This window comes from Canis lupus, chromosome 21 (assembly GCF_048164855.1).
Source record: "Canis lupus baileyi chromosome 21, mCanLup2.hap1, whole genome shotgun sequence".
Classification (NCBI taxonomy): Eukaryota; Metazoa; Chordata; class Mammalia; order Carnivora; family Canidae; genus Canis; species Canis lupus.
In genome coordinates, this window is record NC_132858.1 from 18,712,391 (window position 1) to 18,734,210 (window position 21,820).

General features: G+C 52.9%; 1 protein-coding gene across 2 annotated transcripts in view; it reads left to right on the forward strand.

The window, feature by feature from the left end:
• The first annotated feature begins 6,410 nt into the window (after positions 1-6,410).
• The window catches only part of DTX4 (deltex E3 ubiquitin ligase 4), a 35,906-nt gene continuing 20,496 nt past the window's right edge, over positions 6,411-21,820 (forward strand). Inside the window, exons 1-2 of one of the 2 annotated variants that reach the window (XM_072790941.1) lie at positions 6,411-6,485; positions 15,496-16,195. In XM_072790941.1, coding sequence (XP_072647042.1) covers positions 6,437-6,485; positions 15,496-16,195 — 749 coding nt within the window. In that variant the 5' untranslated portion in view covers positions 6,411-6,436. Of the gene's footprint in view, positions 6,486-7,183; positions 7,421-15,495; positions 16,196-21,820 lie in introns of those variants that run through there. The other variant, XM_072790940.1, reaches the window with a different exon arrangement.

The following is a 21,820-nucleotide window of genomic DNA, read 5'->3' on the forward strand; positions in this document are numbered from 1 at the left end:
CAGAGCCACATACATATGCCCAACTGGTTTTTGACAAAGATGTAAAAGCAATTCAAAGAAGGGAAGGGGGATCCCTGGGTGGTGCAGCGGTTTGGCGCCTGCCTTTGGCCCAGGGCGCGATCCTGGAGACCCGGGATCGAATCCCACATCGGGCTCCTGGTGCATGGAGCCTGCTTCTCCCTCTGCCTGTGTCTCTGCCTCTCTCTCTCTCTCTCTCTGTGACTATCATAAGTAAATAAAAAAAAAAAAAAAAAAAAAAAAAACAAAGAAGGGAAGGTAGCCTTTTCACCAAATGGTGCTGAAACAATCGAACATCCATAGGCAAAAAATAAATAAAAGGAAGAAAGTAAGGGAGGAAGGAAGGGAGGAGAGGAAAAAAAAAAAGAAGAAATTCTACCTAAATCTCATTCTCATACAAAAATTAACTAAAAATGGATCATAGATTTTATTTTTTAAGAGATTTTATTTATTTATGAGACACACACAGAGAGGCAGAGATGTAGGCAGATGGAGAAGCAGGCTCCCTGTGGGGAGCCCGATGCAGGACTTGATCCCGGGACCCCAGGATCACACTCTGAGCTGAAGGCAGACGCTCAACCACTGAGCCACACAGGCGTCCCTGGATAATAGATTTTAAACATAAATTGTAAAACTATAAAAACCTCCAGGAGAAAATATTCAAATAGTAGGGCTAGTCAAAGAATTCCTAGAATTGATATGGAAAAGGGAAACCACAGAAGGAAAGTTCGATAAGTTGGACTTCATCAAAATTAAAAAGGTTTGCTTTGTGAAAGACCTCACAAAAAGGATGAAAACACAAGCTATAGATTGATGGAAATATTTACAAACCACATATCCACCAGCGGGTTATTAGGGTTATTAGCTAGATGTATAAAGAACTCTCAAACTTTGACAGTAAAAAAGAGAAAAAGAAAAAGAAGAGAAAATTAATGTAAAAGATATGAGCAACTGTGTCCTTAAAAAGGATACATAGATGCCAAAAAAACTAAACAAATGACCTTGTAATTGTACTCCTGAGCATTTATTGCAAAGAAATGGAAACTTTATGTTCTTGCAAACATTGGTATGTGAATGTTCATAGAAGTTTATTCATAATAGCCCAAACTAGAAATAATTCCATGTCCTGCAGTGGGTGAACAATATGGCACATTGGTACTATGGGACGCTATTTAGCAATAAAAAGGAACAAACTCAGGATACTCAGCGGCTGAATGTCTGCCTTCTGCTCAGGGTGTGATCCCAGTCCAGGGATCGAGTCCCACATCGGGCTCCGGGCGAGGATCCTGCTTCTCCCTCTTCCTATGTCTCTGCCTCTCTCTGTGTGTCTCTCATGAATAAATAAATAAAATAAAATCTTAAAAAAAAAAGAAACATACTCTTTATATACACAACAATCTGGATGGATCTTTAGAGAATTATGCTGAGTAGGAAAAACTAGTCCCAAGAGGTCATGTAGTCTATGGTTCCATTTACATAACATTTCTGAAATGACAAAATTATAGATACAGGAATATATTAGGGATTGCCAGGGGTGAAGGACAGCATGGCAGGGGAGGATTGCTTGTAGCTACAAAGGGCCACATAGGGAATCTTTGTGGTAGTAGAAGTGTGTATTGTATACACTTGGTTACAAAGTATGTATTTTGTATACCTTGTATAATATATGGTACAGTGAAAATTGTATCAATAAAGGGACAGGATTCTGAGTGTTCTGTATCTTGACTGTGTCAATATCAGTAGGATACGTTATAACACTTTTTTAAAAAAAGATTTTATTATTTTTGAGTGATCTCTATATCCAATGTGGGCCTGGAATTTAAAACCACAAGATAAGGGACCCTTGGTTGGCTCAGTGGTTGAGCATCTGCCTTTGGCTCAGGGCGTGATCCCAGGGTTCCAGGGATCAAGTCCCCCATCGGGCTCCCCACAGGGAGCCTGCTTCTCCCTCTGCCTATGTCTCTGTCTCACTCTGTGTGTCTCTCATGAATAAATAAGTGAAATCCTTAAAAAAACAAACAAAAAACCCAAGATCAAGTCAAACCTATCTACTGAGACAGCCAGGCCCCCAGGTATGATACTTTTCTAAATATAGTTTTATAAGATGTTACCGTTGGGTAACATGGGGGGGGGGAAGTACATGTGAACTCTGAATTCATAAAAATAAAAAAACTTGGGACGCCTGGGTGGCTCAGCGGTTCAGCGGTTTAGCACCTGCCTTTGGCTCAGGGCATGACCCCGGGGTCCCCGGATCGAGTCTCACATCAGGCTCCCTGCATGGAGCCTGCTTCTCCCTCTGCCTGTGTCTCTGCCTCATTCTCTGTCTCTCTCATGAATAAATAAAATCTTTTAAAAAATAAAATTAAAATTAAAAACTTAATTTATAGAGAAGGCAATGCAGCTTCTGTCTGGCTCTTTGTGTTGGGTCATACTCATTTGGAACTCAACCTCTGCGCTACGAAGAAGCCAATCCGCAACGTAGGCCATCTGTAGGTGGTTGGGCACCTGAATTCCCGGATGACAGCCAGCATCAAGCACTAGAAGTGAATGAGCAAGCCTGCCCATGATCCCAGCCCCCCGCCACCCCTCCGTGTGGGGCAGAGCAAATACTTGCTGCTGTTTTCAGCCACTAATTTTAGGGTGTTTGATACAGAGCAATGGGTAACTGGAAAAAAGAATGGCTTTTGCCTATGAACATTCCACAGGAAGGAGAATGCTTTCTTCATTGAAACTTAGTGTTAAGTGATGACAACACTTTTTGAACTATTATCAGATTATACCTTTGAACAATTTAGATTGGCTTCATTCCAATCAGTATCAGTTAGTGAGGTTTTTTTTTTTTTAAGATTTTTATTTGTTTATGAGAGACACAGAAAGAGAATCAGAGACACAGGCAGAGGGAGAAGCAGGTTCCACGTAGGGAGCCCAATGCGGGACTCAATCTCAGGACCCCAAGATCATGACCTGAGCCAAATGCAGATGCTCAACCACTGAGCCACCCAGGTGCCCCCAGTTAGTGAGGTTTTATTATAGTTGCTGTATTTCAAATTACAGATTGGGCACCTCACTTGGTTTAAAGATGAGTACACCACTTGGAACAGGAGGCAACTAGGGAGACATAGTTTGGATACTAAAGTAAAATGTCTGAGGTTTTCAGGGGTTTATGGTACAGATTAGTTGAAATTAGATTGTCTTGGGAGATCTGAGAAATGTAAACAAATACATTACTATCATTGTTGATACAATTATAAATTATGATGGCCAGATGGGTTGTTATAAATTACAAATTATCCTAGCTTATTTTTTTATTGGAGTTCAATTTGCCAACATATAGCATAACACCCAGTGCTCATCCCATCAAGTGCCCCCTTCAGTGCCCACCACCCAGCCACCCTGCCCACTTCTCCTTCCACCACCCCGCCGTTCGTTTCCCAGAGTTAGGAGTCTTTATCTTCTGTCTCCCTCTCTGATATTTCCCACTCATTTTTTCTCCTTTCCCTTTTATTCCCTTTCACTATTTTTTATATTCCCCAAATGAATGAGACCATATAATGTTTGTCCTTCTCCGGTTGACTTATTTCACTCAGCATAATACCCTCCAGGTCCATCCATGTTGAAGCAAATGGTGGGTATTTGTCATTTCTAATGGCTGAGCAATATTCCATTGTATACATAAACCACATCTTCTTTATCCATTCATCTTTCGATGGACCCCGAGGCTTCTTCCACAGTTTGGCTATTGTGGACATTGCTGCTAGAAACATCGGGGTGCAGGTGTCCCGACGTTTCATTGCATCTGTATCTTTGGGATAAATCCCCAGCAGTGCAATTGCTGGGTCTAGGGCAGATCTATTTTTAACTCTTTGAGGAACCTCCACACAGTTTTCCAGAGTGGCTGTCCCTGTTCACATTCCCACCAACAGAGCAAGAGGGTTCCCCTTTCTCCACATCCTCTCCACATCTTGTTAATTTTCCCCATTCTCACTGGTGTGAGGTGATATCTCATTGTGGATTTGATTTGTATTTCCCTGATGGCAAGTGATGCGGAGCATTTTCTCATGTGCTTGTTGGCCATGTCTATGTCTTCCTTTGTGAAATTTCTTTCTTTTTTTAAATTTATTTATTTATGATAGTCACACACACAGAGAGAGAGAGAGAGAGAGAGAGAGGCGCAGAGACATAGGCAGAGGGAGAAGCAGGCTCCATGCACCAGGAGCCCGATATGGGATTCGATCCTGGGTCTCCAGGATCGCGCCCTGGGCCAAAGGCAGGCGCTAAACCACTGCGCCACCCAGGGATCCCCCTTTGTGAAATTTCTGTTCATGTCTTTTGCCCATTTCATGATTGGATTGTTTGTTTCTTTACTGTTGAGTTTAATAAGTTCTTTATAGATCTTGGCATCCTAGCTTATGAAAAAAACACACATCTTACAACGGTAACTGATGACTAATGCCAAGTCATCTATATATTCACCTCCTTTTACAAATGAATCGGGTTATATACAAACCCTCTCTTGTGTCATCTGGCATTTTTGTTCTGTTGTAACACACTGCCATCTTTAACGTGGCAGAGACAAGAACACCAGGCACAGGATCAAGCTGGACATAGGTAAGAGCCAGTTTCTTTCTACTTCCTATCCACCTTTCAAACAACCATTCATCTTTCGAGTGGCCAGCCTAACATTTGTTCATAGCCCTCTGATCCGGTTTAGGTGTTTTCCACTTGAGAATTTCTGGTGGAGCCGGTCAGGTGCTGTTTTCCCCCAACTACTTCCAGCATCCCCTTAAATCATTACTGACAGTTCTGGATCTATACTGACGCAGGCCACAAGAAAAGTTTCCAGTCTTCATACTCTTGGTCATGTGACTGGAAAGAAAAATAGCTCAATAAAGCTTTAGATTACCCTTTCTTTTACTTTTGTTCTTCCAGAACACCCTATTCTCATGTTCCCCCTTCTGTTCTTCACACGGAAACTTTTACATGGCCACATATTTTGTTTCTAACTGCACTACCTTCTTATCATAGAACATGTATGATGGAGTAGGCATTTTTTGGAGGAGAGTCAGACTAGTTTTGAATGCCAGTTTCCCCTCTGGCTGGCTAAATATGTCTAAAGCAAACTGCTTAAATTCCTTGAGCCTCGTTGTTTGTAAAATAAGAATAATACTGGCTTTTAGTAGGATAAATTAAGATCTCCTTTACTTTTTCTTCTTCTGTCCTTCAAACTCTGAAATTTGATGTTTTGATGAAGATGTTGATTGGGTCCGATGGAGGGGCTGGCCTTAGGGAGAGACTAACTGGAATCTCTAGAAGTCACACCACAAGTCAGATCTAGTGCAAGTGCCCTTGCCCAACATGGTGCCACTTTGGGGTGAGGGCACCACTAGGAACAACACTGGGAGGCAGCCTCCACTCTAGTGCTTTTAGGAGGCTGGAAGAGGGGCCTATCTGATATTTTTCCTTTTCTTTGTATTGAGAACCCCTGGGGGAGGAGGTGAGGGCAGAGGGATGAAGATGATACGGGTAATACGATCCTAGAAGAAAGGAGGGCTGTGAGAAAGCAAATCTTCTGCACCAAAAAAGTCGATATTATGAAAGAAGACAATTATTTCAAAGAGATTCATGGTGCCAGCCCCTAACACATACAGTGCTTTTATGTTTCCACACCCTACCCTGGCTCTTCTTCATCATCTGAATTCGATGTTGGTTGCGACCTCAGCACAACGAAGTCCGTGTTCTCTGGCAAAATTCACACGGAATCTTGCCCTTCTAGAGCATTTTCCATACTAACTAGTGACGGTGCAAACAACCAAGCCTCGCTGGGGTCCCCTGACTTCGTTCCTAGAAACCCTGCAGGATAAATCGATTCGGCTGGACCACGGTGGCTTTTTTTTTTTTTTAATAGTAAATTTATTTTTTATTGGTGTTCAATTTGCCAACATACAGAATAACACCCAGGGCTCATCCAATCAAATGCCCCCCAGTGCCCATCACCCAGTCACCCCCACCCCCCACCCACCTCCCTTTCTACCACCCCTTGTTAGTTTCCCAGAGTTAGGAGTCTTCATGTTCTGTCTCCCTTTCTGATATTTCCCACTCATTTTCTCTCCTTTCCCCTTTATTCCCTTTCACTATTTCTTATATTCCCCAAATGAATGAGACCATATAATGTTTGTCCTTCTCCGATTGACTTATTTCACTCAGCGTAATACCCTCCAGGTCCATCCACGTGGAGAAGCAGAGAGAACCCCCTCGCCCTCCGCAGGGACACGAAGCCGCGGGCACCGAGTCGCTGCGAGCCGGGCCGTAGTGCGTGCCGCGGCCGGCAGGGGGCGCCGGAGCGGCGGGGCCGCGGGCCGGCAGGGGGCGTGGCTCCGCATCCTTGACGGACAGCTGGGGACGCGGGGCCGATGAGGTCATGGGGGCCCGAGCGCGGGGGGCGAGCGGCTGCGGGGGTGCAAGTGCGGGTGCGTGCGCGAGCCGGTGTGGTCACGCCGAATCCCAGAAAGAAAGAAAGAAAGAAAGAAAGAGGCTTCCGTCTCTGGGAGGGAGGCTGCGGCCCCGGGGCGCGTCCTGCGCGCTCGCCCTCGGGGCCCGGGCCCGGGGGGAAGCCCCGCAGGCGCTCGGCCGGCTCGGGAGGGGCGCCGCCCTCCGGTGGCCACGGAGCAGGCCGCAGGGAGGGGGAGCTCTCGGCGAGGCGGCGGCGGGGAGGGGAGGGGCGCGGGCAGCGAGCCCGGCGTGCCTCTCGCAGCGAGCGCGAGCGCGCGCCCCCCGCCCCGGGCGTCTGCGGAGTCCGGGGCGCAACTGGTGCTCGGGGCTCGCCGCCCGCCCGCCCGGCCCGCCGCGGCTCTGCGAGGCGGGGGCCCGCGTGCATTTGCATGAAGCCGCCCGACCCCGCGGAGCAGCGGCAGCGGCGGCGGCGGCGGCGGCGGCGCGCGGTCGGGGCCGGGCGGCCCGGGTGTCGGCGCCCCGGTGGATGCGCGGCCCGGGGGCGGCCCATGGGCCGGAGCTGAGGCTGCCCGGGGCGGCGGGGCGCGGGGCGGGGGGCGCGGCCGAGGCCCGCGGGCGGCGGCGCGGGAGGAAGCGGAGGAGGACCGGCGCGCGGGGCCCCGGGGGCGGGCAGCGCGCCCCCGCCGCCCCCGCCCCCGCCGCCGCCGCCGCCGCCGCCGCCGCAGCCGCCCCGGGCTCGCCATGCTCCTGGCCTCGGCCGTGGTGGTCTGGGAATGGCTGAACGAGCACGGCCGCTGGCGCCCCTACAGCCCGGCCGTGAGCCACCACATCGAGGCGGTGGTGCGCGCCGGGCCCCGCGCCGGGGGCAGCGTGGTGCTGGGCCAGGTGGACAGCCGGCTCGCGCCCTACATCATCGACCTGCAGTCCATGAACCAGTTCCGCCAGGACACGGGTGAGCCGGCGCCCCCCCCACCCCCCCCGGCCCTGGACCTCGCGCCCGAGCCCACCGGGACGCACCCGCCCGCAGCTCGGGGCTCCGTGCCGCCGGGAGGTGGTGGTGGAAGGGGGCGCTTTGCTCCCTGGTCCTCTGGATTAAGATCCCCGCGCTCCTCGGCCAGTAAATGTCGGTGCAAGGGGCACGGGCGTTCTGGTGGTGCAAATCGAGCTTCCAGCGGAGAAGCCCCCCCTCCGCGCCCGCCTTTAAGCGCTCGGTGGCCCCAAGTACTCCCGCGTGGAAATAGATCCGAGGGCCGGCGCAGCCCCCCGCTCCGGCCGCGGGGAGAGCCGTCCTGCTGCCCTCCTCACGCCTCGGCTGACCCCGCTTTGCCTCGCACCCCCCTCCCCCCGGCACACACCTTACGGCCTCCAACCCCTTCTGCGTGGGATGCCTTCCCACGGCGGGGTCCTGGGGTGGGAACCCGAGGAGGGCAGCAGGGGTTCCCTGAAGGTGTGCGCTGTGCTCTGGTCTGGGAACGGCAGGCACCCGGGAAGGTGCCTGCAGCTGGGGGATCCCGGGGCACGAAAGGCCCTGGGTGCTGCTGTGGCATTGGGGCCGCCGCCTGTGCCCTCCAAGTGCTGAAGCAACAGGCCAGAGCAGATGGAGGGGGAGGCGGAGGGCCGGCTCGGAATGCCTGGCAGGGCAGCCGCTCCCTTTGTCTGGGGAGGAGGGGGAGGAGGTGGATTCCTAAGGAGAAAGGGTCCCCAAGCTTCCTCCTGAAACCATCCCCTAGCAGGGACACTCTGGTCTCCCAGAGCACAAGCCCTTGTCTTCTCATGAGAATCAAGTTGCCACCGGGGGGCCACCACGATCCCACTTCCCTGCTGACCAGCCTTTCCAGGTCAGAGCAAGGCAGAAAGCCTGCATGGAGAAGGTCAGGATGGTGGGTCACCCGCAGGGCAGTTGGACTTGTCTTGGCTCAGCTCAGGGTGTCCAGGCTTAATTAAGGACCTGGGATGGGCCTGCCTCTCCAGTAGTCTCTTCACTGCGGGTTGGGGGCGGGGAGGTTACTTCTGGAATCTGGGTGGGCTTTCCCAAGAGTGTGGCCCAAGAGCCTGGAGGAGCAGGTGTGGTGGGGTGAGGCTAGAGAGGATGACCCGGGGAGTCCCAGAGGATCAGTGAACAGCTGCTTGAACAGGGCATCCCGGCCTCCTTGGAAAGCCCCCACATCCTGTGTGCTAATTAGGATTGTCATGGGAAAAGGGTGTCTCTCCACTCTCTTGTCCCCATCTTTAGGCATAACTCCCAGCAGCCTCTTTGCCAGGGACTTTGCAGCTCCTGGCCAACTGAGTAAAGCTTTCTGGGGGAAAGGATTCCAGAAGTGTTAGCATCTGGAGGGGCTTAAACCCTGGTGAGAAAGGGAGGGAGGTGGAGCTGAGAGAGACTGGGCAGAGGAGGGAATGAGGAGGAATGTGGGGAGATTGAGAAAGAGGATTAAGTGTGGCCACGGAGGAGGGAGAGAATGTAATTGGGCAATTGGGGTAAAGGTTGTGGAGGTGAAAAGGGGGAGGCGGCAGCTTGGGGGAGGAGGAGGGTGGCTGCTGAGCCCTTGGAGGTGGGACCAGGGAGACACCTGACGGGACATTCCAACCCTGCTCAGAACAGACAGGCGGATTTTAGCTTTTCCGTTTCAGACTAAATCTCTGCAGCATGAAGAGAAACACCCTGGTGACACAAATGTCCCAGCCCCTGTTCGACATTTGGGGAGGGGGTGAAGTTTAATCAGTGTTTAGGGGTATCTAAGACGGGAATGAAGGGCATCCTCTCGACAGATGTGAAGTGACAGAGAAAATGGGGTTGAGGGACAGAAGCTATGGTCCCCAGGTCTGACCACCCTTCCCAGAGGCCAGGCTGGCCAGGGCCTGATGGCTTCTCAGATTTTAGACCAGAGCCAGGGAGCTTGCTAGACCCTGCCTCATTTTACAGAGGGCCTCAGGGTCTGTCGTGCATTCCTTTCCGTCTTAGAGGCCACGACTCCGACAGCTTAGGTTTCGTGCACTCATGCTAGTGGTCAGTGGGTGAGCGGGTGCTGCGTGCCTTTCTCCCAGTGCCAGGCCCTGCGCTGGGTGCCGAAGGCACTGGGCTGCATTCCCAGGAATGCCGGGCTGTCAAGGAGCTTGTCAAAGCAGAATAGAATCTCTGGGTTTCTGGCTCGGAGCCCCCTCCTCTCCCTTCTCTGCCAGCAGACACACAGTTCCTCTCAATATAGCTCATTGATGAGACCACGACAGGGTAGGAACTTTATACTGCCGGCGCCCAGGCAACCTCGGCCAAGCCCTGGCAATGTTTAATTAAATTACCCGCCATCCCCAAGCCGCAGTTTGAAGCTGGGAACCAGAAACATCCCCATAAACAAAGGAGAGCTGGAAGTCCCCTGCCTAGAGGCGAGTCCTCTCTTTTTTTGTTGCCTCCTCTGTGTGGGGACATTTCCTGACACGGGCGCTTTGTCTCTCCAGAAGTTGCCTGCCCTGCTGGGAGTGAGGCCTCAGACTCTGGGCTCCCCGGGGCTCCAGTCTCGCCCACCCTGTCTCCAGGGAGATGGCTGGGAGGGTACAGATACCCTCTGCCGCCTTTGTTTGCCCTGGGCCCTTCCTCCCCACGAGGCCTCTGGGTTTGAGGTTATTTGCACTCTATGCTGGTCTCCGCCAGTGTTTTGGGAATCTGGAAGGAGGGAGGAGACAGGGCACTCGAGGGGATGGTCTTGGCTGCTTCCAGAGTCTTGTTTGGGTCCATCTACGGGTCATTTGCCTTGACTGGGCTCACCTTTTCTGTCGTACGGCAGTGATTGGAGGGTTGTCCTTCAGCATCCCTGTCTCTTGTATCTTCCAGCACATCTGATCACCAGCACCTCCAGGCTCCAGCAGCAGGACATGGGGAGGGAGCCCCAGGCTGGGAGTGGGAAGACATGACCCAGGCTCTCACCCCACACTCACTGGCTTCCTGGGTGACCTTGAGCAAATCCCTTAGCTGCTCAGGCCTCATTTTTCTCTGGAGGATGAAGAGCAGCCTTAAGATTGCTCTGGCTCCTATCCTGTCATCATGCAGATGGGCAGGTGGATGGGTTTGGCCCCTGTGAGGGCAAGGATACTGCTTAGCAGTGGCGGTGGTGCAACACACAGGGACTCTGTGTGATACGATACTCTCTGCCCTGTGTGAGCACAGGAGTGGAGCATGCAAGTGTCACGAGGACCACATGGTCGATACAGTGTGGGGGACACTCCAAGACCATTGCACACATTGTCTTGCTCAATCCTCGATCTTAAGAAGAACCTACTGTCCCCATTTTATAGGAAGGGAAACAACTTGGAAGAGGTGAATTGCTCAGAGTTTTACAGCTAGTCGATGGCAGAGCTGAGATGCCAAATCAAGTGTCCCATGCTCGGCTCTGTCATTGGTGAACACTCCTGGAGCACCCACTTCATGCAGGCGCTGTTCCAGGCATGTGGAATATCCCAATAAGGAAAGATCCAGGGCTTTGCCCTCGTAAGACATTCCAGTGGGGCCGAGGGGGGCTTTGGAGAGGCCTGGAGTGGGACACAGCGATGCACAGATGTAGGTAAAGTGCCCTCGAGACTGGGTCGTGCGTGGAAGGTGTTTCTTTTGTATTTCCCAGGAGCCAAAACATCTCAGGTGCTTTGGAGTACAGGTGTAAGAGTTGCCAGGAAAAACTGATTTTCTTTCTCTTTCTCCCTGCTTAGTATATGAACAGTCTTCATTCCTATCCCATTAGAGGCCTTTTCTTTGGGTCACTGCACCCAAAGGACTAAATGGATTCCTCGGATCATCTAGTTCATGGTCCTGATTATAGAGGCCAGACTAGCTGGCACATTCCAGCTACAGTGGTCTCTGAAAACAATCAGAGAAGTGAAATCCCACAACGAAATTCTTTTCATCCCACAAGTTTGATTCTAAAGTCGGCCTTCCATCTCTCTTGGCCTGCTGGGGCTGAACCGAACTCAGCAACTTTCCCTCCAAAAACCAACTCTTCTTCATGACACCCCTCTACCTGCAAACAGTGCCAACTTTTTACCACCTGCCCTCAGGCAAGAACTTAGGATTCTTTGACTCTGTGGTTCAGAGGCTTGTTGGGGTGCCCAGTGCATAGACCATGTGACCCAGCTGTTGAAATTAGTGTGTGTGGTGAAAATCCACGGGGGGGTGTTCACAGGCAGATTCCCAGGCCCAGGCCCCAGAGATGCTGATGACTCCTCATAGTGGCCAGGGAGTGCTCTAGAAGGTGGTGCTAACCTGTACCCCCGGAGATCCGGAAGCAGATGATCCTGGAACCTCCCTTGGAAAGCATTCAGCCACTCAAGGTCAAGTCCTATCCACTTCTTCTCGGTGGGGTCCCTCCAGTCTGTCACCTCCCTCTCATTTTCAATGCCAACACCCTCATTATTTCTCACCTGGAACTAATTAACCGAGCAGCTCTGGTCACGTCACTTCTGTGTGTCACAGACTTCACTGGCTCCTCATTGCCTACAAATAAAACGCATCACAACCTGGCATTCCAGACTGTCTATGCCTTGGCTCTAGCATGACTTTCCAGGTTTATCTTCCTCTCTGCCTTCTATTTTCCCCTACTCCTGACAAACAGATGTCCCTTTTATCCTCATACATTCCCTTAGAATTCTCTTAGAATTCTCTGACACCCCCTCCTCTAGCTATTCACAGAGCCCCTTCTCCTGAAATGCCCTTTTCGCCTCTTGAAATTCTCCTTCTTATTCAAGCCTTACGGTACTTGTCATCCATTTCTTGAAATGTTCTCCCAACCATCATTACATCATTTAGTCAATATTTTTTTTAAAGATTTATGTATTTATTCATGAGAGACAGAGAGAAAGAGAGGCAGAGAAGCAGGCTTCTCACAGGGAGCCCGATGTGGGACTTGATCCCAGATCCCGGGATCAGGCCCTGAGCCGAAGGCAGATGATTAACCGCTGAGCCACGCAGGCATCCCAGTCAATCAGTATTTATGGAGCTCCTAGGACATGTCAGGCATGGGGGCACAAGCATGAGCAAACCCCTGGATGCCTCCTCTCATGGGACCGGGAGTCCAGTGAAGAGAGACAGACGTTCCCCAAATTGAATCACACCAATAAGCGTGTAACTGCACATCAAGATAAATGCCATTAAAAAAAAAAAAAGTAGGAGTGGGAATCTGATCTGGTCAGGGCAGACGGGAGATGTTTCCTTGAGGAAATGAGCTGAATGAACCCTGAAGGATGAGCAGCAGTGAGGATGCCAGAGTGGGGGAGGGCCCAGCATTGTGACAAGGCCCAGAGAGGAGAAGCATGTCAGAGAGCTGAGACTCGAAGAAGCCAGAGTGGCACAAATGCAGGTAGAACGTATTGGGGTGTGAGATGGATGCAGAGATTGGGGGCTGGGACGGGGGTCAGGTCCTGACCCAAGGGGAAGGTCAAGGAAAAAGTTTAAGCATGGAGGGGACATGGGCGGATTTTCTCGGCCCACTTGCGTTTTGTTGGCACCCTTCTTCTGGCATATTCTTCATAAATAGTCATTTGCACACTTGTCTAGTTTTCGACTGGAAGCTCTTTGAGTAGTGCCTGAATTCCTCATAGCAGCCAGTGGGGACTCAGCGATATGGGATAAGTGATTAAATGCCGAAGTAGCCAGAAGTCTTCAATCAATCACAGCAGGTTCATGGAGTTCTGGTTACTGCCCTGCCCCGCGCTCGGCGCCAGAGCACAGAGCTGGATGGTGGTGTCTCCACCTCCACTCCAGGTGTCTCGGGTACACAGCAGGCAGGCAGACGTGCACACCTGCTGAGGGAGGGCTTGGATTGGGAGAACACATCAGGAAACGGGTCACAGGATCCGAATGAGGACGGTTTCAATAGATACAAATAGCAAAGGAGGGCATTTCAGGGGGCGAGAGCTGGCGAGTAGTAGGTGAGGGACGCAGGAGGATAGAAGAGCATTTGTCTGTTCACCCTAGAGGAGAAGACCGGCTTGGGGGAGCTAAACCTGGAAGGGTGTGGAACAGCCTCAGCTAGCTTCCCAAAGTTCTGGGGCAGCTCTCCAGCATCTCTGGGATCGATAGCACTGTTGTCAAGGATGCCTCTTAAGCACATTTGTGAGCATTGGACAAGTGCATTGCCCCTGCTTCCCTGGAGAGAATAGAGAATAGGGTCCTTTAAGCTCTCTCAAGTCAATCCCCTCGTTTCTAAAAGGTGTATCCCAGGGTTGCCATGAAGATCATATGGGCTGAGCTAGGCACCTCCTAAATGATAAAGATAGTAGAAGGAGTTATATATAATCTCTCTCTCTTTCACGCACACACACACCCCACACATCCTCTGAACTAAACTTTTCCTCTGACTTCTCCATCCTGCTTAGACATATAATAGAAAATAAATGACAGTGATGATCAACCAACTTTTATTGAGCTCTTGTCCCGTGGCAGGTGTTATTTTCATGCTTTATAATCCTTCCTTCCTTTAATCCTCAAATCTACCCTTTGAAGTAGCGACTGGGGAGGACCCAAGCAGAGGAGGAAACTGAGGCTTAATCACACAGCTGGAAGGGACAGAGCGTCCGCTGTTGGCCCTGAAGCCTGTGCTCTTTGTTTCCCCCAGCTACTTAGGAAGGAAATGGAGGCAAACCAGGAACTAGAGCCCACCCCCCCTTCTTCCTCCTCTCTTCCTCCCATCTCCCCCCCACACTCTGGTCCCCCACCAGAGCTCCTGGTGCTGAATAGGGGATTGTTTTGCTTCTCCCTCCTGCCTCTGAATGTTGATGTTTTGGGTCATTAAGGGGCTCAGAGTTGGGTGGGGGGCGGGTGATGACCCTGGCAAAGGCCTGAATAGCCATTGTTCCTTTTCTTCCCCCCTTGAATGGAATTCTGTCCTGGGTCTTGGTGTCTCCCTCTGGGTTGGAGGAGGGGGTGGGTCAGAGGCCTGCAAAGGGGAGCCTTTTCCCACCACTTTGATGGATAGGGCTTAAGCTGACAGATGCGAGATTCGAACACCCTTGGAGCCCTCTCAGGCCCCCTCACCCTGCCCTGACCCAGGCATCTTCAGCCTTGATGTTGATAGCCATGAAATGAGCCCTGATTGGGCGTGAGTCTGAATGCGAGTTTGGGGTTGGGGGGCGGGGGGGGGAGTGCTGGGGGATGAGAAAGAGGCAACAGTTATAGGCTTTCCTTTCCCTCCAGACCTGCAAATTCTTTCCCCTATGCTGCTTCCCCCCTGCACTAACCCTGGCCCCTTCCCTGTGCTCCCCCCTCCCCCAGGGAGACAATCGCATCTTTAGGAGGGTTTGAGCTTTTTGAAAGAAAATTGTTAGAGAAATAGAAGATCATTATGATCATTATCATTGTTTTGATACCAGATTTCATGCTCGAAAGCTAAGAGTTCTCTCACCCTGATTTTCTATTTTTGTTTTTACTGCACCCTTAAAAGGACAGAGGGTGAGCTCTAGCTCCACCAAGGCTGGGGTGCCTTCCTGGAGGCCGTGTCTTCTTCCTCTTCCCTCTAGGCTTTGTGTTCTTTTCCTTCATATCCCTCCAGGCAGGGCCACTTAGGGGAGAAGTGATATGATATTTATGAGCACCTACTAGGTGTCAAGAGCCTTAAGGGCCTTATGCAAATTATGGGGTTACGAGAGATCCAGAACCTGGCACATACAAATACGTATTTGTTGCATAAGTAAGTGGGTCTCAATTAATTTCCACAAACATTCTACAAAGGACTCACTATATGTCAGGGAAGGAAAGGAAGTTGGGGAGTTTTATATAAACTCAGGAGTGACTGATTGGGCTGCAGCCAAGGTCTCCCGACTGCAGGTGGACAGGTGCTCTTTCTGGTCCATGGCACTGCCCCACAGCCTTCACTGCTCCCAGCGAGTGCATGCTCCCCAAGGCGGGAAGGGGCCCCATTTGGGGTGCGTACCTCAGTAGGCAGCAGCAGGCCACCCCGCAGTGGGACTGGCTCCAGTTTGCCAATGAACCAACACAGTCCAGGTTCGTTCCTTGCTGACCCTGACCCTGTCCTCTGTCCCACTCCGCAGGGACCCTCCGCCCAGTTCGCCGCAACTACTACGACCCGTCCTCGGCCCCCGGGAAGGGTGTGGTGTGGGAGTGGGAGAATGACAACGGTTCCTGGACGCCCTACGACATGGAGGTGGGCATCACCATCCAGCACGCCTATGAGAAGCAGCACCCCTGGATCGACCTCACTCCCATCGGCTTCAGCTACGTCATCGACTTCAGCACCATGGGCCAGATCAACCGGCAGACCCAGCGCCAGCGCCGCGTGCGCCGGCGCCTGGACCTCGTCTACCCCATGGTCACCGGCACCCTGGCCAAGGCCCAGTCCTGGCCCGCCAGCCCCGCGTCGGCCCCCGCGCCCGCCGCCCCGGCCTGCTCCTGCCCGCAGTGCGTCCTGGTGATGAGCGTCAAGGCGGCCGTGGCCCACGGGAGCACCGCACCGCTGCAGCCCCCCGCGGCCCGCAAGAACCTGCCCCCCGCGCCGGGCCCTGGGGCCAAGTCTCCAGATGGCCTGGGCACCATCCGGGCCCCGGTGAGGACCGTCCCGTCGCAGGCGATCCGGCGACAGGCCTCCAGCACACCGGCAGGGGGGACCGTGGGCTCTCCTGCCAGTCCCCCTGGAGCCAACGGCAAGACCGGAAGGGTGGCCCTGGCGACTTTAAATCGGACCAACCTGCAGCGACTGGCCATTGCCCAGTCCCGGGTGCTGATCGCCTCCGGGTAGGTACTTCTCTGGGTGCCTCTGAACGTTTACTCACCCGTACCGATCTGGGTCGGAGATGAAAGAGGGGCTGCCAAGATTTAGGCTGCTTGTCCCTCTGGCTGCAGGTGGAAGGCAGCATGGTGTGGTGGGTAAGGGTGGACCTGGCCTCTGGGGTCCATCATATCTGGCTTCTTTTTTTTTTTTTTTAAGATTTTATTTATTTATTCATGAGAGACACAGAGGGAGGAGCAGGCTCTCTGCAGGGAGCCAGATGTGGGACTCGATCCCAGGACCCCGGAATCATGACCTGAGCTGAAGGCAGAAGCTCAACCACCGAGCCACCCAGGTGCCCCCATCATATCTGGCTTCTAATTGAGACTTTGCCATAGCTATGTGATTCGAGGCAGATCCCTAACATCCCAGAGTCCTGACTTCCTTCCCTGTAAATGCCGGTAATGATACCTGTGTGAGGCTACCTGTCAGGGTTCAAGGTTATGCACCCCAGGCCATAACAGACAATATTAACCAGAATCCAGTTTGGGGGCTTTGTCACCTCGTTTAATCTTTACAGCAACTCTTTGAAGTAGACATTTTGGTCCCATTTTACCCTGGAAGACACCAAGAGGTTCTTTTGCTCAAAGACATAGGGCAATCATTGGCTGAGACCAAGATTGAAACTTTAGGAAGTCCGACGGCAGAGTCAGACACATGTCTAACTGTCCTGCTGCTTCTCTGTGAAGCACATACCACAGTGCTTAGCATACAGTAGGTGCCAAATGAGGTTAGCCCCTTTCCTCTGGTCTCTCTGAAACTGGAGGGGGTAACTCCAGACTGGGAATAATAGAGCATATTTTGCAAGTACTTAGCTATGTGTGCCAGGTGCTTTGTGTGCCTTGTCTCGGTACTTCCTGTGACAGCCTGGTGGTGTTGTAGGTTCTGTGGTTACGGCTTTTTATGATCTTCTTGGTCTTCCTAATCTTCCATTGGGAGAGACCCAAGTCCATGTGGTACCCACAGCCTTTGCCTGCAAGCTCCTGATTTCCTGTGAGATTGGCCTCTCACACTAGCCCACTCTTCCCTTTCCCTGGAGAGGCCTGGCCCTGCCTGTGACCCCTGAGCCCCAGACAGTCAGGGTAGTCTGCAGTGAGGTTGGACTCCTGAATGTGACATTCAGGCTGCCCAGAGGAGGCTGTCAGTACATAGAGGTTCAGTGCCAGGAAGAAAGAGGCCGGGGGTGTACCGCAGAAGGGGAGGCCCAGCCTTCACTCCAGCCTCTGCCACTAACCGAAGTCACAGAGTCTCTGCAAGGTCCAGCTTCATCGTGCATGAATTGGGGATCCTCAGGCTTGCCTGGCCTGCCCCATGGAGTCCTTGTGGAGTCCTCCACTAAGGAGGTTCATCCCTTGAGAACTTACCAGCCACACTTGCCAGTGTTCTCTTATTCCCTGCCCCTCAGAGTTGACTTTCCAAGAAGGGCCACATGGCTCTCCTGTGTCATAGAGTGGGGGCTGGAGCCCAGGGTTTAGTCCCCTAGTCTTCTGCCCTTGGGGCTAAAGCTCAGCTCCTCATTGTGTGCGAGGGCGGTTTATAAATGGCCAAGTGCAGGTCAAGTGCATGGGATTTTCCTATGACTACTTCTGAGCTTTGCAGAATGTTTGGGAGAGGGGAAGGGCACCTGAGTTGCACCACTGCTCACTCCGTTTCCAAGGTCACCCGGTAGCATCCTGGGGCCCCTGCCAGAGTTCCAGGGTAAATATTTGTGTGGCAGAGGGAGGTTCACCTAGTGGACAAGAAACACAGCCTCCAGAGCCTGACTGCCCAGGCTGGAAATCAAGTTTCTTGGTGCGTAACTTGGGGGCAGATTTTGCATCTTCGGCATTCAGGTTGCTCGTCTGTGAAATGGGAGGGTGATAGTACCTTCCTTTTTTTTTTTTTTTTTTTTTTAAGATTTTATTTATTTATTCATGAGAGACACAGAGAGAGAGAGAGAGGCAGAGACACAGGCAGAGGGAGAAGCAGGCTCCTTGCAGGGAGCCCGATGTGGGACTCGATCCTGGGACTTCAGGATCATGCCCTGGGCTGAAGGCAGGCGCTAAACCGCTGAGCCACCCAGGGATCCCCAATAGTACCTTCCTAATCAGGGTTGTCAGGAGGATTCAGTGAGATCCTCAGAGTATAGCCTTAGCCCAGGGCATGGCACATAGGAGGAGTCCAGTCAGCATTAGCTGTCATTCACATGTCATCTGTTGGAGGTCCTTGTTGAATTGAAGTCAAAGCTGAGCAGAGTCTAACGCCCCTGCCTCATTTCTGGCACCCTTGGCAAAGGCCGAGTGACCCCCATGCCCAAACTGAGGGAAGGGACCCCCAGATCACTTTAAATCTCACCAAGGGGGCCGGCAGCCTCTTTATGTCTGCTTTCTTCCCCCGCCTGCCTGTGGGACCCGAGCAAGAGAATGGGGCGGAGGTCCGGGCATGGCCATTTCAAAAGGACTATAGAAACAAGCTTTATTTCTGCAGTTTTCCTGAAAGGGGAGGCCCCGCCCTACCCCTCTATCTTCCAGCCCTTTCCTTTTTCTACCTCTTACCAGCACCCTCTCCCCCACCACCATCTTCTCCTCCAGTCTTTCTTGGCCATTTAATTAGCGTGCTCACTGCCTTTGTCTGGCGCTGCCATCGACCTTCTGTCGTGGAATGGCCCCGTCCCCTCCTCTGCCTGTCCGTGAGCTCTTCAAGCAACTTTCCCACGGAAAAAAGGAAGACCAGGGAGGGCGGGAGAGGTGGGCTGAAGAGCAGGGTTTGTGGGGGAACAAAAGACCCTGTGAATTATTCAGAGACACAAGCAGGGGGTTTCTAAAGAGAATAGAGGGGGGCTGTGTGGTGGGGGGCAGGAGTCGCCCCTCTGGCCCTCGCCTCCAGAATCGAGCTTTCTCGATCTCCGGCGCGACTTCGGTTGCTGGAGAGACAAGACCATTGTCCGGCCTGAGGATTCCTGCCTCGGCTCACGGACTCGCAAAAAGACACCACTTCTCACCATGGTATCTGCGGAGCTTTTCTCCTGCCGACGGCCCCCGTCTTCTCCTTTTGCCAGCTCCTCTCTTTTCTTAGTTTTGTGTTTGAGGCACAGAAATGGAAGCAGAAATGGAAACTGAGAACAGCCCGGCAGAATGGGGGAGGGTGTCTTCCCCTGGTTAGGCCAAGACGGCTTTGGCTGAGCCGAGTCGTGAGATGCATACCAGTCACTGGGGTGCTGGTTTCTGGAAGGAGGCCTCAGGCACGCACAGCTGGGACTGCAGCTGTGTGCGACCGGTGCGGACTCCTGGGCCACCTGCATGGTTCCCATTAGAACCCGTCACCTTGGGGGAGGGCGGATCGGGTGTTGCAACCAACAATCCTAAGTACTGCCCCACCACCCAGCTTTACACTTCACCCTCCATGTCTTCAAGAGTCTGAGAAAAGGCTTTATCAAGCCCAACTTCCTCTTACAGTTGGGAAACAAAAATGTAAACAACCACCCCATTTACATAGGGCTTGCCTGTTTACTGAGTATTTGACCCAGATCCTAACTCCTCACAGGGACCCAAGGGCAGAGATGTAGGGTGCCCTGTTACGGATGTGGTAACTCAGGATGTGGTCATTGAAGTTCACGGAGGCAGTGTGACTCCCCCAAAGGCACAGAATCCAGTGCCAGGCTGGACTTGGAAGGCAGGTGTCCTGACCCCGGAGGGCCCCTGCCCCCGTACCCTTCTGTGTCCCATAAGCAAACGTCCCCCTCCTCCTCAAGTTCCCTGCCACCTCCAGACCATACTGGACACGTGGTCCATTTCCTGGAAAGGCGGGGACCCTGCCCCCCTCCCGGTATTCACCGAAGTCTGGGGTCCTCATGTGGACCCCACCCAGCCCCCTCCCCCAGTTCTTGGGCTGTGCTCTGGGGATGGGACTCTTTCCTGGTTCACCAGATTGGGTGTGGAAACCTGCCAGTCCAGTTTGTGGGAACAAAGGTGCCTTTTGTCCCCCAGATCACAGCTACTTATCAGCTGGAGAGGGGCCCTTGGAGCTGGCTGGGGGAAGGCAGATGCGTGGCTGGGCTGCGAGCGCTGCCCCCTGGTGGGGGGCCCGGAAATAGGCACAGGCCCAGGACCCTTCCCTCCCAGGCTCCAGACCAGCCGGGGTGGGAGACCCAGGGCTTAGGCGGCCGCCTTGCTCTTAGGCATTGCTTAGGCTGCCTTGCTCCTGGCATCTGTAACTCCGGACCCTCACAGGCTCACAGATAAGGAGACTGAGGCCCAGAAAAAGTTGAGGGAGGTTGTGAGGAGTAACTGGCAGGGCTGGGTCTCGACCCTGGTTTTCCTGACTCCTGGCCCCATGAGTCCAGAAGCAAGGCTGGACCTCTTTTCTTGGCCAACTTTCTTTTGTGTTGACTTTGGCTTTTCCTTGACCCCCATCTGAGTTGGATTTATCCTGGGGAGGAAAGTAGCCTGTGGGGGCTACTCCCACATCTGTTCTTCCACATGCTTCCTATCCTCCCAGTACATGTCCTCGTCCCGGGAAGGGACACAGGCCCTGGGAAGACTAAGCGTAGCCAGGGAAGCCCCCACCCCCGCGGGCTTGTTGGGGGACAGACAGGCCCTCCTGCAGCCTTGAGGCCCCTTCTGACTCCTGTTTCTTAGTCGTGGGTTTATCCCATCTGCTTTCTGAGCTCTCACCTTCTCTGTCCACAGTGGGGGTGATAGAAGATCCGCGCAGACCCAAGAGCGCAGCTTGCCAGTGGCTGCAACGGTGGGATCTGGAACCAGATTTCCTGGGTTTGAATCCTTAGCTGCGTGGCCTCCCTCAAGTTTGCCCAACCTCTCTGTGCCTCCACCTCCTTGCCTGTTAAAATGTTGTTAATAGTGATAGCACGTCCTGCGTGGGTTGTTGGAAGTCTCAGATGGACTTACACGTCCGGAGCGGTTACACCTGGGCCCGGTACCAGGTGGGCTCTGTGCGTCTTCGCCATGACCTCATGTGGAGGAAGGCCCCGGGCTGCCCTGTTCACTGCTGCGTCCCAGGCTCTGGCGGGACACCGCACACAAAGTAGGGCTCAGTATGAACGGGCAAATCAAATAATGCACAATGTAAAGGAACAACCGAATGTGCCCTGCCCCCTCCTGTCTCCCCAGCACCACCCTGCCCCCACGGCAGACCTGCTGGCTTCTCAGGCTCTCGGGCTCCTGGAGCCACCTGTGACCCCGTCCGTGTGTCTCCAGACCCACTTTTCCTTCCAAGCCCAGCCATGGAAGCCTGGGTGGCAGGGGCGATGGCACAAGACTCAGCCCCACGTGTCCCTTGTTTTTCTCTTCGGCATCGTGGGAGGCCTCGCCTTTCCCAAGCAGCTGTGCAGACTCCTCTCCAGCCTGGCTCGGGTTTCTGGGGAGAAGGACCGAAAGAGGAGGAGGCTTTGCCTGATATTTAGATTTCTCCGGGAAAAGGAGGGGTGACAGCTGTTGGAGCAATGGTTTCCCAATGTTGGGCTGGGACTGGCTGGATCTGCATCCTCTCCACGAAAGCATGGGAAAATGCAAGTTCTTGTGCCCCACCGGTGGGAATTCTGATTCAGGGTGCTTGTCTTTTTAAAAGCTTCTCAGGGGACTCTTCTGTACGCC